Consider the following 18672-nt stretch of genomic DNA (forward strand, 5'->3'; position numbering starts at 1 on the left):
GGTAGTAGCAGTACTACCAGTAGAGCTGGTATGAGTCTCTATGGATGTGCTTGTGGAAGCAGAACAACTTGTGTTGTCGACAGGTGCAGGTGTAGTACTGCTGGTAGTAGCAGTACTACCAGTAGAGCTGGTATGTGTCTCTATGGAAGCAGAACCACTTGTGTTGTCGACAGGTGCAGGTGTAGTACTGCTGGTAGTAGCAGTACTACCAGTAGAGCTGGTATGTGTCTCTATGGAAGCAGAACCACTTGTGTTGTCGAAAGGTGCAGGTGTAGTACTGCTGGTAGTAGCAGTACTACCAGTAGAGCTGGTATGTGTCTCTATGGAAGCAGAACCACTTGTGTTGTCGACAGGTGCAGGTGTAGTACTGCTGGTAGTAGCAGTACTACCAGTAGAGCTGGTATGTGTCTCTATGGATGTGGGCCTTACTTATTTTAACCATTGATCCATTTTCAAGCAAACAGAATGAGCAGCAGCTACGTTTGGCTAAATACAGACCGTTAGTGGAATTCCCGTGAGAGAGTAACGGTTAATGTGATTGGATGTTAATTATTTGAATAGGCTACCTGTGTTTGACATTGTGTTGTTATTTCGCTGAACAATAGATGGTTTAATTTGATTTTTTGGCAGTGAAACGAGGCTACTCAGGCGAGAAGAAAACCTCACCCCTCACCTATTTTTTGCTTCTTTTAAATGTGAATCACATTTTTATTTGGCCCAACGGCATTGTGCAGTTTGGGAATAGCTGTACTAGACTATACCACACCACACAGCTAATTAGCTAGCAATACACTTACCTTCAACAATGCTTTACTTTTTAATTATAATTTTTGGGGGACTCTAGCTTTGGGTTAAGAGACTCCGGAGGGGGGGGCATGGGGGACAGAAAAATGAAGAAAGTAAAAGAGCAAGGCTCATTGGTCAAACACAAAGAAGGGTGCGAGGGAAGAGACCCTGGGAGTCAGGGTTAAATACCAACTAAGGACACCTTAAACGGGGCTGGCTGAGCAGCTATGAAGGGCACTGGAGTCCCCCCGCAGGTGCGCCTTTGACAGATGTGGCCTCCCTAACCTCTCTCTCAGCTAGAATGAGGACTGGTGTCAGGCCAGACATAGCCTGGGGCTGCCGATGGCACCTGACTGTCTCTGGAACTCTCGTTGCTTCACACACAAACACACACACAACAAATCTGGTGGCGACTAGATCAATTGGATTATCGCCTCTTAAGGGTGACTTCCCTAAAACAAGATCCACAATTTCCTGGGAAAGCAGTATCCCTTTAAAGAGGCCGAGCAGCATTGTCATCCTTGTAAAAAATACAGCAGCACTGTCATCCTTTACTGTCTATCTCTCTCTATTACTGTCTATCTATCTCTCTATTACTATATCTTTCTCTCTATTACTGTTTATCTCTCTCCCTATTACTATCTCTCTCTATTACTATATATCTCTCTCTCTATTACTGTCTCCCTCTCTCTATTAATGTCTATCTCTCTCTATTACTGTCTCCCTCTCTCTATTAATGTCTATCTCTCTCTATTACTGTCTCTCTCTGTTACTGTCTATCTCTCCCTCTATTACTGGCTATCTCTCTTACTATTACTGTATATATCTCTCTCTATTACTGTCTCTCTCTATATATATTACTATCTCTCTCTCTATTACTATCTCTCTCTCTATTACTGTCTCTCTCTATTACTATCTCTCTCTCTATTACTGTCTATCTCTCTCTCTATCACTGTATATATCTCTCTCTATTACTGTCTATCTCTCTCTATATTACTATCTCTCTCTCTCTATTACTGTCTCCCTCTCTCTATTAATGTCTATCTCTCTCTATTACTGTCTCTCTCTGTTACTGTCTATCTCTCCCTCTATTACTGGCTATCTCTCTTACTATTACTGTATATATCTCTCTCTATTACTGTCTCTCTCTATATATATTACTATCTCTCTCTCTATTACTATCTCTCTCTCTATTACTGTCTCTCTCTATTACTATCTCTCTCTCTCTATTACTGTCTATCTCTCTCTATCACTGTATATATCTCTCTCTATTACTGTCTATCTCTCTCTATATTACTATCTCCCTCTCTCTATTAAAGTGTTCTTTTCTTCACAGGAAGGCCAAGTCTGAATATTTTATGTCTGTTACCACTGATAACCTGAATGACCCTAGAAAGTTTTGGAAGGCTATTAAGTCTATGTCTGGTAACAGTAATGTTAATGAATTACCGTCATGTGTTTTGAAGGACTCTGTTGCTGTATATGACAAAACTAAAATGCTGAATTGTTTCAATGAGCACATTGTATCATCTGGTAGGCTGTTTGATTCAGTGTCCTCTGTCTCTGTACAACCCTGTGTGGATGAACCAGTGAGAGCTGGTCAAACTTTTAGCTTTTTGCCATTCTCAGTGCAGGTGGTACATAAAGCCCTGAAATCCTTAGATCAGAGAAAGCCTGCAGTTCCTGATCTTTTGGATCCCTGCTTTTTAAATCTTGCAGCTGATTTCATAGCTGAACCACTTGCATATCTGTTCAATCTAACCCTGGAATGTAATGAGATTCCGAAAATCCTACATTTGTCCTACCACTTTTAAAAGGGGGAGATCTAACTCTTTTAAATAATTATAGGCCAATCTCAAAGCTGTCACCCCTGGTGAAAATACTTTAAACCCTTGTGAGTGAACAGCTAAAATAGTTTATTTTATCAATGTACCAATCGGGCTTCAGGAGGAAGTATAGCACAATTACAGCAGCCATGAAGGTTTTAAATGATATCACTGAAGCCCTTGACAAAAAAACAGCACTGTGTCTCGCTTTTTATTGATCTCTCTAAGGCTTTTGATACAGTTGATCATGCTATACTAAGGCAGAGATTGTCAAGTGTAGGTCTTTCAGAGCATGCAGTTGCATGATTTGCTAACTATCTGTCTGATAGAACTCAGCGCACTCAATTTGATTGGCTTATGTCTGTTAAATTGTCTGTCTTTAATGGTGTGCCCCAAGGCTCTGTACTTGGTCCTCTCTTATTCAATATTTTTTCAATGATTTAGACAAAAATGTCCAAAATGCGCAACTTCATTTTTATTCTGATTTACTGTTGTGCCTCGTCTCTTACAAAAGCTTTCCAGAACTTGCAAACTGCTTTTTATACTGTTCAACATACCTTGTGTCAATTGAAGCTTATCCTCAATACTAACAAAACTAAACTAATGGTGTTTTCTAAAGCAAGAAATAGACCTCTGAACCTTTCACCTATTACTATCTGCCAGGGCAAGGAGATTGAGGTTGTAACCTCATATAAATATCTTGGAATTTTAATGGATGACGACCTCTCTTTTAAATTGCATATTCAATAATTTACAAAAATATTGAAGCTGAAATTGGGATTTTATTTTAGGAATAAAGGAATCAGCTACATTTATGCCTTTACTAGACTATGGAGATATTTTATATATGAATGCTTCTGCTCAGTGTTTGAGATCAATTGACACCCTTTATCGTGGCACTTTGAGGATTATTTTAAACTGCAAAACACTTTCGCACCACTGCACTTTGTATACCAGGGATGGCTGGCCTTCTCTAGTCACTCGTAGGCTCAAGCACTGGTATACTTTTATTTACAAAGCCATTTTGGGTTTACTACCTTTTTATTTGGGCATTTTTATTGTTCAGAAATGTGGTGGGTACTCTCTTCGTTCGCTGGACTTTATCCTGCTAACTGTTCCAAATGTCCAAACTGAATTTGGTAAAAGGACTTTTATGTACTCTGCACCATCGTCTTGGAATGCCTTACAAAATACTTTTAAACTGGAAGAACTTGTCCCAATTGGTATTTTTAAATCACTGATGAATGGTCTTGAGACTGATTCCCTGACCTGTCAATGTTTTTAATTGGCTGTTTTTGATTTTGTTACACTCTTGTGAATTCTATGGTTTTTACTAGATTACTTTGTTTGTTTGTCTGTCATTTTTGTAATGACTTGGTGCTGCCTATCTTGGCCAGGACGCTCTTGAAAAAACAGATTTTAAATCTCAATGAGCCCTTCCTGGTTAAATTAAGGTTAAATAATATATATATATTACTGTCTCTCTCTCTCTATTACTATCTCTCTCTCTCTCTCTATTATTGTCTCTCTTTCTCCATTACTGTCTCTCTCTATATATATTACTGTCTCTCTCTCTATTACTGTCTCTCTCTATTACTGTATTTCTCTCTCTATTACTATCTCTCTCTATTAGTCCTTCTGTATCTCGCTCTCTAATACTATCTCTCTCTTTTAGTCCTTCTGTATCTCTCTCTCTCTCTATTACTATCTCTCTCTCTATATTACTGTCTCTGTCTCTCTATTACTATCTCTCTCTATTACTGTCTCTCTCTATTATTCTCTCTCTCTATTAGTCCTTCTGTCTCTCTCTCTCTCGCTATTACTATCTCTCTCTATTAGTCCTTCTGTCTCTCTCTCTCTATTACTGTCTCTCTCTCTCTATTACTGTCTCTCTCTCTCTCTCTATTAATGTATCTCTCTCTATTACTGTCTCTCTCTATTACTGTATCTCTCTCTATTACTGTCTCTCTATTTTAGTCCTTCTGTCTCTCTTCCTCTATTACTGTCTCCCTTCCTCTATTACTGTCTCTCTTCCTCTATTACTGTCTCTATTCCTCTATTACTGTCTCTATTCCTCTATTACTGTCTCTCTCTCTCTCTCTCTCTATTACTATCTCTCTCTCTCTATTACTATCTCTCTCTATTACTATCTCTCTCTCTATTACTGTCTCTCTATATTAGTCCTTCTGTCTCTCTCTCTCTCTATTACTGTCTCTTTCTTACTATAATTCTCTATTTCTACCCTTCTCTCTCTTTCTTTGCTCTACATCTTACTTACTCAATATCTCTACTTACATCTTACTCTATTTATCTCTCTATTTCTAGCCCATGAGGTGCAACACACAGAACAGGTCACCATGGTGAACAGGTAGAACAGGTATCTCTCTCTCTATTACTATCTATCTCTATATTACTGTCTCTCTCTCTCTCTATTACTGTATCTCTCTCCCCATTACTATCTCTCTATTTTAGTCATTCGGTATCTCTCTCTCTATTACTGTCTCTCTCTCTCTCTGTTACTGTCTCTCTCTCTCTCTATTACTATCTATCTCTATATTACTGTCTCTCTCTCTCTATTACTGTATCTCTCTCCCCATTACTATCTCTCTCTTTTAGTCCTTCGGTATCTCTCTCTCTATTACTGTCTCTCTCGCTCTCTATTACTATCTATCTCTATATTACTGTCTCTCTCTCTCTATTACTGTATCTCTCTCCCCATTACTATCTCTCTCTTTTAGTCCTTCGGTAGCTCTCTCTCTATTACTGTCTCTCTCTCTCTATTACTGTCTCTCTCTCTCTCTTTTTATTACTATCTCTCTCTCTCTATTACTATCTCTCTCTATTAGTCCTTCTGTCTCGCTCTCTCTATTACTGTCTCGCTCTCTCCATTACTGTCTCTCTCTCTCTATTACTATCTCTCTCTCTATTACTGTCTCTCTCTATTAGTCATTCTGTCTCTCTCTCTATTACTATCTCTCTCTATTAGTCCATCTGTCTCTCTCTCTCTATTACTATCTCTCTCTATTTGTCCTTCTGTCTATCTCTCTCTATTACTCTCTCTCTCTCTATTACTATCTCTCTCTTTTAGTCCTTCTGTCTCTCTTCCTCTATTACTGTCTCTCTTCCTCTATTACTGTCTCTATTCCTCTATTACTGTCTCTCTTCCTCTATTACTGTCTCTCTTCCTCTATTACTGTCTCTATTCCTCTATTACTGTCTCTCTTCCTCTATTACTGTCTCTCTTCCTCTATTACTGTCTCTATTCCTCTATTACTGTCTCTCTTCCTCTATTACTGTCTCTCTTCCTCTATTACTGTCTATCTTCCTCTATTACTGTCTCTATTCCTCTATTACTGTCTCTATTCCTCTATTACTGTCTCTCTCTCTCTATTACTGTCTCTCTTCCTCTATTACTGTCTCTATTCCTCTATTACTGTCTCTCTTCCTCTATTACTGTCTCTCTCTCTCTATTACTGTCTCTCTTCCTCTATTACTGTCTCTATTCCTCTATTACTGTCTCTCTTCCTCTATTACTGTCTATCTTCCTCTATTACTGTCTCTATTCCTCTATTACTGTCTCTATTCCTCTATTACTGTCTCTCTCTCTCTATTACTGTCTCTCTTCCTCTATTACTGTCTCTATTCCTCTATTACTGTCTCTCTTCCTCTATTACTGTCTCTCTCTCTCTATTACTGTCTCTCTTCCTCTATTACTGTCTCTATTCCTCTATTACTGTCTCTCTTCCTCTATTACTGTCTCTCTCTCTCTATTACTGTCTCTCTTCCTCTATTACTGTCTCTATTCCTCTATTACTGTCTCTCTTCCTCTATTACTGTCTATCTTCCTCTATTACTGTCTCTATTCCTCTATTACTGTCTATCTTCCTCTATTACTGTCTCTATTCCTCTATTACTGTCTCTATTCCTCTATTACTGTCTCTCTCTCTCTATTACTGTCTCTCTCTCTCTCTCTCTCTATTACTATCTCTCTCTCTCTCTCTATTACTATCTCTCTCTCTATTACTGTCCCTCTCTATTAGTCCTTCTGTCTCTCTCTCTATTACTGTCTCCCTCTTACTATAATTCTCTATTTCTACCCTTCTCTCTCTTTCTTTGCTCTACATCTTACTTACTCAATATCTCGACTTACATCTTACTCTATTTATCTCTCTATTTCTAGCCCATGAGGTGCAACACACAGAACAGGTCACCATGCTTCATATAGTTCAATCATGATTGCTTTCCTGTTTCCCCCCATCATTTCCTCTCTGTTTTTTAATTACACTCAATTCACTTTCAGAGAAGCTGGTCTTCATCTACGAAAAGAGAGGACAGAAAGAAAGAAAGAAAGAAAGAAAGAAAGAAAGAAAGAAAGAAAGAAAGAAAGAAAGAAAGAAAGAAAGAAAGAAAGAAAGAAAGAAAGAAAGAAAAAAGCTTTTCCCCTGATGGCACATAACATACATTCTCTTCAGCTGCTGTCAGAATAATTTTAGTAATTTTTTCCCCATGTCCAGCAAACATTAGTTTGCACATTAGCTTGACCCAGTTAATGTGTCTTTCCCGCCGCAGAAGGAGAAAAGAGAAGGAGAGGATCCAGGCTCGGGTTGATCAGAGCCGGGCCGAGCTGAACTGGGCTGGTGGCCTGTTCATGATTATGGACCAGAGGGACCTAGCCACAGCCAGAGAGGGAGGGGGAGAGAGAGAGAGAGAGAGAGAGAGAGAGAGAGAGAGAGAGAGAGAGAGAGAGAGAGAGAGAGAGAGAGAGAGAGCTAGAGAGAGAGAGCGAGAGAGAGAGAGAGAGAGAGAGAGAGAGATAGATAGATAGATAGATAGAGAGAGGGGGGGCTAGAGAGAGAGAGGGAGAGAGAGAGAGACAGGCAGGCAGAGAGACAGAGAGAGGGGGAGGGAGGGACAGCCTGAGGAACATCTGAGAACCAAAGAGAAGGGAAGAGAAGAGTAGAGAGGAGAAGAGGAGAGGAGAGGAGTGGAGAGGAGGAGAGGAGAGAGGAGTGGAGAGGACTGTGGTTGGGGTGCAGAGTGGAGGGGAAAGCTTGGGGAAGGCAGGAAAGGAGGGAGTGGGTGAAATCCTCTGGTTGAATTACTGGAGATCCTCTGGTAGACTTACTGGAGAGCATTAACGCTTCTTTTCTTTCTATTCTTTTGATGTGTGTTTTTTTTCTCACAGATTCCAGCATGTTAAGAGAGAGAACAGAGAGGTGGGGGGGGCTGAGAGAGAGAGAGAAGGGGGGAGCTGATCATTCTGTTTAATCACCATTTGGAAGAGGGCCAGATAGTCTGCAGTGAGTGAGGGAGGGAGATGGAAAGAGAGAGAGAGATAGAGAGAGACTAAAAGAGAGGGGGATGAGCCTGAGAGCTGAGCCCCTTGAAACAGCTTGGAGCAAAACAGTGTGTGTGTGTGTGTGTGTGTGTGTGTGTGTGTGTGTGTGTGTGTGTGTGTGTGTGTGTGTGTGTGTGTGTGTGTGTGTGAGTCTGAGAGTGAGGCCCTGTGAATGCCTGTGAATGCCTGTAAATGCTGAATCCAGCAAGAATCTGGTCTCAGTGCGGAGTGTAGGGAGCAGAGGGAGCGGGAGAGATCCATTTTAAAACTATGTGCATTAACTATACTGGCCCCATAGATTAAGCACTCTGCATGAATAATTTAGCCACTCTTATGCTAATGGGATCATGAAAGTATCCCCTCTGTTCTGTGTTTTCTTCCCCCTCCGGAGCAACTATTCTCAGCTTTCAACAATAGCCCTGCCCCTTCTGAACAAACCCAGAGACACTGATACTGTTTTCACAACAACGCCACAGGCACCTGACTAGCATGGCCTGGACATGTAGTGACACAGCTTTACAACCCATATGTAGACAGTTCTCCCTTGGAGAACTCTTCATGTAGTAGCGTTATGCATGTTGGTAGGCCAGGCCTGTGTTGGAAAGCTCTGTGTTTATCCATCCTCCTGCTTTGGCTAGGGTGTCAATAAGATCTGTGGGCACAGTGACCGACGGCCCAAATGCCAGTGAAAGCCACAGGCGGAAGGCACACCAGGCACATCACGATAGCTCTTAATTTATTGTTAATGCGATCATTGTTGCCATTTAAGTGGTTTTGTAAGCAATCTACTGAGGGCAGGCTCCTCTTCCTAAACCTTTCATCCTGGCTGCTGCTATCCTCACCTTGGCTGCCCTCACTTCATCCTCTCTCTCTCTCTCTCTCTCTCTCTCTCTCTCTCTCTCTCTCTCTCTCTCTCTCTCTCGCTTCGTCCTTCTTGAGCATCTCTCTCTCTGCTCTGTGTATTGTATTGCCTGTTTCCACCCTTGCTGCTGTGGTGTTGTGTTGTGGTGAGGTAGGGGCACTGTGTAAAAGTTATCAGTCCTCTAACAGCTGGGAGTGACGGCCATAAAACAGCAGGGCCCGGTTCTGCTTTACTGTTTATCTGTTGTTTATGGGCCAGTATTCAGCTTTAATTACTAGTCTAAATTAAACTCTAACAGGCACCCTGAGACAGCCAACTAGCACATACACACAGGGCAGGAACAGCAGACACAAAAATGCAACAAGGCTTCCATCTTGTGTTTTAGCTGAGTCCCTGGTTTCCTTTCTGTTGTGGTTTCCTTTTACTTCCCTTATTTTTGGGGGGACTTCATTTGAGCACACAGTAAAGCTGTACCAGGGCCTTGAAAAAAAGAGAAAAAGAAGCCAAAGTTCTGGAAACTGACAGATTTCTGGGTTTGACCAGGGAGCCGTGTCCCCACAAGGAATGACCCCCCTCTGGTCAGCTCAACCACAATGGCCCTGCCTAGAGGGGCCCCTGGACAGGGATGGGCGAGCTGCACACACTGAAAACACACACAACACACCACCACCAGGGCTACTGTAGCACGCTCCCACCAAGCCCCACCACTCTCTCTCTCTCCCTCCCTCAATCTCTCTCTCTCCCTCAATCTCTCTCTCTCTCCCTCAAACTCTCTCTCTCCCTCAAACTCTCTCTCTCTCCCTCAAACTCTCTCTCTCTCCCTCAAACTCTCTCTCTCTCCCTCAATCTCTCTCTCCCTCAACCTCTCTCGCACTTCCTCAACCTCTCTCGCTCTCCCTCAACCTCTCTCGCTCAACCTCTCGCTCTCTCTCTCTCTCTCTCTCTCTCTCTCTCTCTCTCTCAACCCCTCTCCCTCAACCTCTATCTTTCTCTCTCTGCACCTCTCAGGGGAGTCTGTGTAGCTGCAGAACATGGAGGATTGTTCAATTGCTGAGAAAATGTACAAAACTTTTTTTTGCTGGGGAATAAAACAGGGGGAATGGTATGGAGAGGCCTTTTGGTAATAAAACCAAAAGGGGAATGGTATGGAGAGGCCTTTTGATAGTAAAACAGGGGGAATGGTATAGAGAGGCCTTTTGGTAGTAAAACAGGGGGAATGGTATGGAGAGGCCTTTTGGTAATAAAACCAAAAGGGGAATGGTATGGAGAGGCCTTTTGGTAGTAAAACAGGGGGAATGGTATGGAGAGGCCTTTTGATAGTAAAACAGGGGGAATGGTATGGAGAGGCCTTTTGGAAATAAAACCAAAAGGGGAATGGTATGGAGAGGCCTTTTGGTAGTAAAACAGGGGGAATGGTATGGAGAGGCCTTTTGGTAATAAAACCAAAAGGGGAATGGTATGGAGATGCCTTTTGGTAGTAAAACAGGGGGAATGGTATGGAGAGGCCTTTTGGTAGTAAAACAGGGGGAATGGTATGGAGAGGCCTTTTGGTAATAAAACCAAAAGGGGAATGGTATGGATAGGCCTTTTGGTAGTAAAACGGGGGGAATGGTATGGAGAGGCCTTTTGATAGTAAAACAGGGGGAATGGTATGGAGAGGCCTTTTGGTAATAAAACCAAAAGGGGAATGGTATGGATAGGCCTTTTGGTAGTAAAACAGGGGGAATGGTATGGAGAGGCCTTTTGATAGTAAAACGGGGGGAATGGTATAGAGAGGCCTTTTGGTAGTAAAACAGGGGGAATGGTATGGAGAGGCCTTTTGGTAGTAAAACGGGGGGAATGGTATAGAGAGGCCTTTTGGTAGTAAAACGGGGGGAATGGTATGGAGAGGCCTTTTGGTAGTAAAACAGGGGGAATGGTATAGAGAGGCCTTTTGGTAGTAAAACAGGGGGAATGGTATAGAGAGGCCTTTTGGTAGTAAAACAGGGGGAATGGTATAAAACAGGGGGGAATGGTATGGAGAGGCCTTTTGGTAGTAAAACAGGGGGAATGGAGAGAGGCCTTTTGGTATATGGAGAGGCCTTTTGGTAGTAAAACAGGGGGAATGGTATGGAGAGGCCTTTTGGGGAATGGTATAGAGAGGCCTTTTGGTAGTAAAACAGGGGGGAATGGTATATGGAGAGGCCTTTTGGTAGTAAAACAGGGGAATGGTATAGAGAGGCCTTTTGGTAGTAAAACAGGGGGAATGGTATAGAGAGGCCTTTTGTAGTAAAACAGGGGGAAGTAAAACAGTAAAACAGGGGGAATGGTATAGAGAGGCCTTTTGGTAGTAAAACAGGGGGAATGGTATAGAGAGGCCTTTTGGTAGTAAAACAGGGGGAATGGTATAGAGAGGCCTTTTGGTAGTAAAACAGGGGAATGGTATAGAGAGGCCTTTTGGTAGTAAAACAGGGGGAATGGTATAGAGAGGCCTTTTGGTAGTAAAACAGGGGTAAAATGGTATAGAGAGGCCTTTTGGTAGTAAAAAGGGGGAATGGTATAGAGAGGGGGAATGGTATGGATAGGCTTTTGGTAGTAAAACGGGGGAATTTGATAGTAAAATGGGGGGCCTTTTATGGGTAAAACAGGGGGGAATGGAGAGGCCTTTTGGTAGTAAAACAGGGGGAATGGTATGGAGAGGCCTTTTGGTAGTAAAACGGGGGGAATGGTATGGATAGGCCTTTTGATAGTAAAATGGGGGGTATGGTATGGAGAGGCCTTTTGCTCACCACTCAAGATGTCAACATAGTTTGGTTTTCATGCATATCTAATAATTATAGGAGCGTACTGAAAAAAGGGAGGGAGGGAGGGAGGGAGGGAGGGAGGGAGGGAGGGCAAGAGCTTCCCTACCTTGAAGTTGTATCAGTAGTGAGGATTTACTGTAGTTGAGTGAGTCTGTGAGTGTATCTGACTGTACAATGTTTGGCATGGACATGAAGTGGATTATGCTTAATCCGAATCCAGCTCAAACACACTTTGGGTGTTTTAAACTGATATTGGCCACCTTCTTTAAAATAAACTCCTATTTTTAAACAGCCACCGACATCAGGTCTGACTTATTACTACTTCATTTACGTTTCTGGTGTCTCAAGATAAGTTCGGAATAAATCAAAAGAGCTGCTAATCAAAAGGGCTACAAGCCGAGCCAACACTGATACTCTGATAGTGGAGAGCACTGAGCTGCAATCTGTAAGGAAGCCTATTGAAACTTCTCCCATGCACCACTGCTGTTTATCAAGCTAGAACACATGGAGTTCTGCTCACAGACAGTAAGTAAGAGTGCAAAATTTCCACCGAAGGTGATAATTCATATTTTCATTTTTGGAAGGGATTTCAGAGTGGGAAAAAAGTGTGTGAGCGAATGAGGTGGAGGATGAGGAGGAAGGGGGGTGGGGTGTTAGCAGGCCTGTGTACTGTACCCAAACCCTCTCTCCAATGTGTCAAAACCTTAACTGGCAATCTCTACTGACAACTATGGGCATGCTTCACCTTGCTTTACTGCTTCACAGTACATTATTCCTTAAGAGGGGATACACATATTTTCTCACTGGTTAAAATGTTTTCTGGCAGGGGTTCAGAATAATGCTCAGTGCTGAGATACAAGCAAGAGATGATGTTGTTAAGAATGTACATTTTCTCTAGGCCTGTATCTACACTCACACTATCTCAGATGGGAGGGAAAGGTATGAGAGGTGTGTGCTGTAATGTAATTTACCTAACAGGAACTATAAACCGTCAAAGTGATGACTGATTAACATGAGGAGGAAAACAATAGGAGAATTCACACTCGCCAACGCATCCACTCAGCCATTGTCAGAGAGAGACCCCTGTGTAGGTTATATAAATCAGGAACATTTCAACACTCACTAGAAAATACAAGGCTCAAAAAGGTGGCCTTAAGACTTCTCATTTAAAAGAAATGAAGCGATTTTTTAAGCCCCACACATCTTTCAACCTGCAGTGGGCTAAATCAGGCTCACACATCTTTCAACCTGCAGTGTGCTAAATCAGGCCCACACATCTTTCAATCTGCAGTGGGCTAAATCAGGCCCACACATCTTTCAACCTGCAGTGGGCCATATCAGGCCCACACATCTTTCAACCTGCAGTGGGCTAAATCAGGCTCACACATCTTTCAACCTGCAGTGGGCTAAATCAGGCCCACACATCTTTCAACCTGCAGTGGGCTAAATCAGGCTCACACATCTTTCAACCTGCAGTGGGCTAAATCAGGCCCACACATCTTTCAACCTGCAGTGGGCCATATCAGGCCCACACATATTTCAACCTGCAGTGGGCCATATCAGGCCCACACATCTTTCAACCTGCAGTGGGCTAAATCAGGCTCACACATCTTTCAACCTGCAGTGGGCTAAATCAGGCCCACACATCTTTCAACCTGCAGTGGGCTAAATCAGGCTCACACATCTTTCAACCTGCAGTGGGCTAAATCAGGCCCACACATCTTTCAACCTGCAGTGGGCCATATCAGGCCCACACATATTTCAACCTGCAGTGGGCTAAATCAGGCCCACAAATATTTCAACCTGCAGTGGGCTAAATGAGGCCCACACAGAGTAATTATTGGTAGTCTTAAACAAATCTACTTTGAAACAAAAGTATACACCTCACACACATGGTTATGGGCTTACAAAAAAAGCAGACACCTGTATCATGTCAGAGTTTAAATGTAATACATTTTGGGATTGGATCCCAATATTACATCACAGAAGACTGAAATATAACAAAACTGTTTGACATAGAAACACTGGATTTCCGTCATAAAAAAATTTTAAAACTTTATTAATTACGGAATTATGACAAATATGAATAACATTCCACCGATAAGGCCAAAGAGGGTGCTTTTGGTCATTGACTGCAGGAAAGGGCTACAAGTATTCACAGAAAAGGATGATTCACTTATGGATTTTTGTTCAGTCCTTTACAGCTCTTGTCTTTCCTTCCGCCTCCCTGACTCTCTCTCTCTTTCTCTCCCTCTATCCCTTTTCCCTCATTCTTTCTTTCTTTCTACAGTACCTCAACCTCCACCCATTTTAACAGAGGCTAACCTGTTAAATACCTGATTAATTAGGTGAGGCACACGTTTGGCTCTTTCTCTGTGGGCTTAAGTGTTCAGACTATGGAGTGTATTTTTGTAACGTGGAAATGTGGTTGAGATGAGAAGGCTATCCATGCATGGAGAGGAGTAGAGTGGAGGGGAGAGGACAGGGGGCTCTGTCAGAGTGGAAGGACCAGAGTTGTGAGTCAGGGAGAGCTTCAAGCGTAAACGTAATTGCAAGAATGTGAAAAATGAGGCAGACGGCTCCCGAGCGGAGCTAAAGGTCAGAGCGCGCCTCACACGAAACAACTGGCTGGAGGACGGCCTCATTAGACCATTAAATCAGCTGCCTCCTCTCTCTTGCTCCTTTCTCTCTTCTTTTTTCTCATTCGTACTCTTTTTTTCTCTCTGTCTTGATTTTCTCTCCTCATTTTCCCTACTCTGTTTTTTCTACTCCTTTCTCTCTACACCTCCTCGTTTTGGCATCTCTTTTTCTCTCTCCTCTTTCTTTTGTTCTATCCCCCTTCTCCTTCTTTTCCTTTTTTTCACTCGGATGTTTGAGCTGGAGGTAAGTACAGCATTTATCCCCTTTTGGTCTGGGGCAGGGAGGCCCAGGTCTGGTCTGGGGCAGGGAGGCCCAGGTCTGGTCTGGGTCCTACTTGGCCCAGTGCTCAGCGTCGTACGGTAACTGTCTTGGCCCATATTGATCAGCTGTTACTGGATCCGGTGATGAGAGGAGTCGATAAGTGCTCTGTGGATTACAGGTCACTTGTACATATGCGTGTAAGATAATCAATAGGCAGTGCATTTCTTTCTACTTCCTCCCTCTCTCTATTATTTCTCTCCCTTGTGCAGCCTTCTTTTCTGCATCGCTTAGTCTATATAACTCATGTACTGGCTTTGAAGGGATGACCAACAATGAGAAGGTATAGTATATTCAATAAACCTGAATTTAACAAATCAATATTTTGACAGATGTATAGTGGCTACACTGGTTTCTAAAAAGGGGTTCAATATGTGAACTGAATCTCAGAGCTGTTCACCTTGCCAGACACAGGCCACAGTGACTGGCCAGTTCCTCTCTAATTCGCGGTGCACCTCGAGAACCGGAGATACTGACTGTCAAGGCCAAGCCCCTTCCGTTCAGCCAGTCAGCTGCCTTTGATGCAACTAGTCCTGACACGGGCCCACCACAAAGGTCTACTCTAGGAGTGTCTCTGTGGTCAGTAATGGTTCAGCAACACAGCTACTCCGACAGACCCACAGACTCAGACAGACTCTATGATTAAACCAGCACAACCACAGAACACACACACACACGCCATCAATACATTTGATTGCCTATCTGCAAAAGGATAGCCGTGATTGGACATGACAAGCATCTGGCCTGTTGTGGAGACAGACAGTGTGAGGAAGAAGAGCGTGTGTGTGTGTGAGGAAAATTCCATGCAAACCCCAGACAGAAACAGACACACACACGCACACACACACACACTGCCGCCAGTAAAAGGAGCTCTGACTGAAACAGAGAACATTGAAAACAAGGGCAGGACAAGAAAGGAAAGGCTAGTGGCTATCACCACTGTTGTCTTAGCAAAGACACTATTAAGATAACAGTGTTGAATCCCTTATTCATGAATTGAAACAAGTTTGTTAGTTCTGTTTTGGTGTGATGCCTTGTGTTGAAGTCTTCGTTTGAATACTTCAACAAATGTGAATACTAGAAAGTCAGAACACTGTAACTATCCAAAATGCAGACTCACAGACATGACTTGCATTATAACTATAATATTGTGTACAGGTTGTTCTTTTTAATGCATTGTGGCAGGCTGGCTGGCAAGCAGTCCATCCAGACTAGAGCCAGATAAAAACAGAAGTTCTTCTGAGTGGTAATTAGGCTTGTCATGCTAGCAATGTTAATATGTTTTAAATTCTAGTGAGAACTGGCACAAACATCCTATTAATCACCTGCTTTTCTTAGAGCCCTGTTCAACTCCACCCCTAAATAGCTACAGTTTACAGCAGTTAATAATGTGCTGTGCTGTGTGTGTGTGTGTGTGTGTGTGTGTGTGTGTGTGTGTGTGTGTGTGTGTGTGTGTGTGTGTGTGTGTGTGTGTGTGTGTGTGTGTGTGTGTGTATGTGTGTGCATGCGTGCATACCTGTGTGCCTGTGTGTATGCTGGCTCACCTTGCTCGCTGCTGTTGTCACCGCTCTGTGAAGCGTGGCCCCCGCTGGAGGGCCCTGGTGTGCCGGCCGAGTGTGTGGAGGTGGCGTCATCGTGGTCTCTCCAGGAAGCTGGGTTCTGTTTGGAGTTTTACAAAAGAGAGGGAGAGAGGGATCCATCCGTCCGCATTCCCCATCCAAACCGCAAACCAGGAGAGGAGAGCAGGAAGGAGGAGGAGAGGGGGGAGAGGGGAAGAGGGGGAGAGGAGGAGAGGGGGAGAGGGGGAAAGAAAGCGGGAGACCACATGAGTATGTTGGAAACGTCAGAGTGACATCTGTAAGAGTCTACAGTGCAGTGAGGATCTCTGTGACTGCTTGCATTCCTTAGGAAAGCAAAGACATCTACTCATCCCCCCTAGCACACAATCAACAACGCTGCTACAATCAAAAGCAGAAAGACAAAAGCCACATGCACTAAACCAGCTAGCACTAATGATGTCTAAACTCTGCAATCACACAGTTTCATTAATACATAAGAGCACACAACACAGAGAAGACAGTTATGTGGTGTCTGATTTTGAACGGTGCAGGCAGGGCGCTCGCTGAGGAATTGTCTAAACACATATGGCCGGGCCCGTGGACTTAGTTTATACCGTAACCAATTGAGACTTCCGTGTCAAGTGAGAAATATCGAGGAAAGAATTCTAAATACACCACAAGAGCTATTCATCATTAGCACTGTCAGAAATGAAAATAAGATATGACAGTGATTCTCCCTCTAATCTGTCAAACAATGCACACACACACACACACACACACACACACACACACACACACACACACACATACAGACACACAGAGAAACACACACACCCACAGATACACATACATTCAGAGAAAGCTCAGAGCACTCCTACAGAGACAACTGGCTCCAATAGTGGCATGGTTTGCACAATAAAAACTTGTGCGATGTCTGTGTGAATGTAAATCATAAGTACAGTTTCTCCTCCCTTTCCCTACTCCTTTTTTCCCTCCCTCGCTCTCCTTCCTCTCTCTCTCCTCCCATTTTCTCTTTCTCTTTCTCCTCCTTCTCTCTCTCCTGGTCATTCCCAGGTCCCTGCTGGTCCGGACCGGGGAACTGGCGTCCTACAGCACAGTACAGGAAATGCTTTATCAGTGCCACACGAAGGCAGGCTACAAGTGGAATTTCCTCTGCCATTCACACCACAGAGGGACAGACTGACCACGTCACCCCTATACACACAGTACAGATAGGCACATGAGTCACATACACACACATACATTTACATTCACACAGACATTGCACACATACACCGTAACACACACACATACAAACAAAGTCTAGTCTATCCCAACTTAACTTGTCACCTTCTAAAACAATGACAAAATGTTGGCCAACGTTGGCCCAACGTTGTCTGGGGCCTTGGAGAAGCAGCCCCTTGAAAAGAGCCCAAGCCAAACAAACACAGGCCTGCACCAAGGCTTCCCACAAACCTTAGTCCACTTCTCCCAGCTCAATTTTTTGTTGTTGTCTCAAATACACATACATATATTAAAAGCAGGAGGGAAAGTACAGGCCACAGAATTATTTCAAAAGAGACTGTTTTTACCAATCACTTTAAGCTCAGTAGCGATCCTGCTGAACATTTGCCTGCTAGTGAGGCTGCCCCAGTTTGAGTGAGCTGTTCTGGGGGAGGACAGACAGGAGATTGCCTAGAGAGGAGTTCACGAGGAGAGGCTATGAGACAGCAGCACAGAGCGGTTAGCTGACTGGCTGGCTGGTCCTTATGTGCTGCTGCTGCTGCTCTGGCTCTGGTTGTGCCTACGAGCAGCTCAGCTGCCCTCCTTTCATCTGGTAAGTTTTTGGGGAGGAAGGCTGTGTTCTCAAACAGCTCGGAGCGGAGTGACAAACAGCAGGCAGACACAGGCCCTTCAGCCCCAGCACTCCACTACAACCCCTCTCAGCGTCAGCTGTTCTCCGGATGGCAATCATATAAAGAGCTGGGAGAATTACCCAGAAGAGGAGAGGAGTTGGGGGAACAAGGCAGGCTGAACAATAGCCCCCACGTGGGTTGTAGCCCTTCTGAATGAGGGAGTGGAAGAGGTGGGCTTCGATGCGGTCAAGAGCCTTCCTTTACAATTATCTGTATATTTTTTACATAGAGGGTAACAACACTAACGTGAGCCATCTTATTACACTTCTATTGAGCCAATGTCATTAAAAACGGAAGGGCAGGCAAAGGGAGGGAGACAGGCTGAGACAGAGGGAGAGAGACTGAGAGAGATACAGAAGGATGGAGACAGGCTGAGACAGAGTGAGAGAGACTGAGAGAGAGACAGAGGGAGGGAGACAGGCTGAGACAGAGGGAGAGAGACTGAGAGAGAGACAGAGGGAGGGAGACAGGCTGAGACAGAGGGAGAGAGACTGAGAGAGAGACAGAGGGAGGGAGACAGGCTGAGACAGAGGGAGACAGGCTGAGAGAGAGGGAGAGAGACTGAGAGAGAGACAGAGGGAGGGAGACAGGCTGAGACAGAGGGAGAGAGACTGAGAGAGAGACAGAGGGAGGGAGACAGGCTG

At 43.7% G+C, this 18672-nt stretch overlaps 1 protein-coding gene across 6 annotated transcripts in view; it reads right to left on the reverse strand.

The window, feature by feature from the left end:
* The window catches only part of LOC115138640 (homeobox protein Meis2), a 134820-nt gene that overhangs the window by 101368 nt on the left and 14780 nt on the right, over positions 1-18672 (reverse strand). For all 6 annotated transcript variants that reach the window (XR_003864979.2, XM_029675707.2, XM_029675704.2 and 3 more), the window contains exon 7: positions 16098-16212. Coding sequence is in view for 5 of the 6 variants with exons in the window: in XM_029675707.2 (XP_029531567.1) it covers positions 16098-16212 (115 nt within the window). In the remaining variant the exon portion in view is untranslated. The remainder of the gene's footprint in view (positions 1-16097; positions 16213-18672) is intronic.

The sequence above is a fragment of the Oncorhynchus nerka genome, linkage group LG12 (genome assembly GCF_034236695.1).
Source record: "Oncorhynchus nerka isolate Pitt River linkage group LG12, Oner_Uvic_2.0, whole genome shotgun sequence".
Classification (NCBI taxonomy): domain Eukaryota; kingdom Metazoa; phylum Chordata; class Actinopteri; order Salmoniformes; family Salmonidae; genus Oncorhynchus; species Oncorhynchus nerka.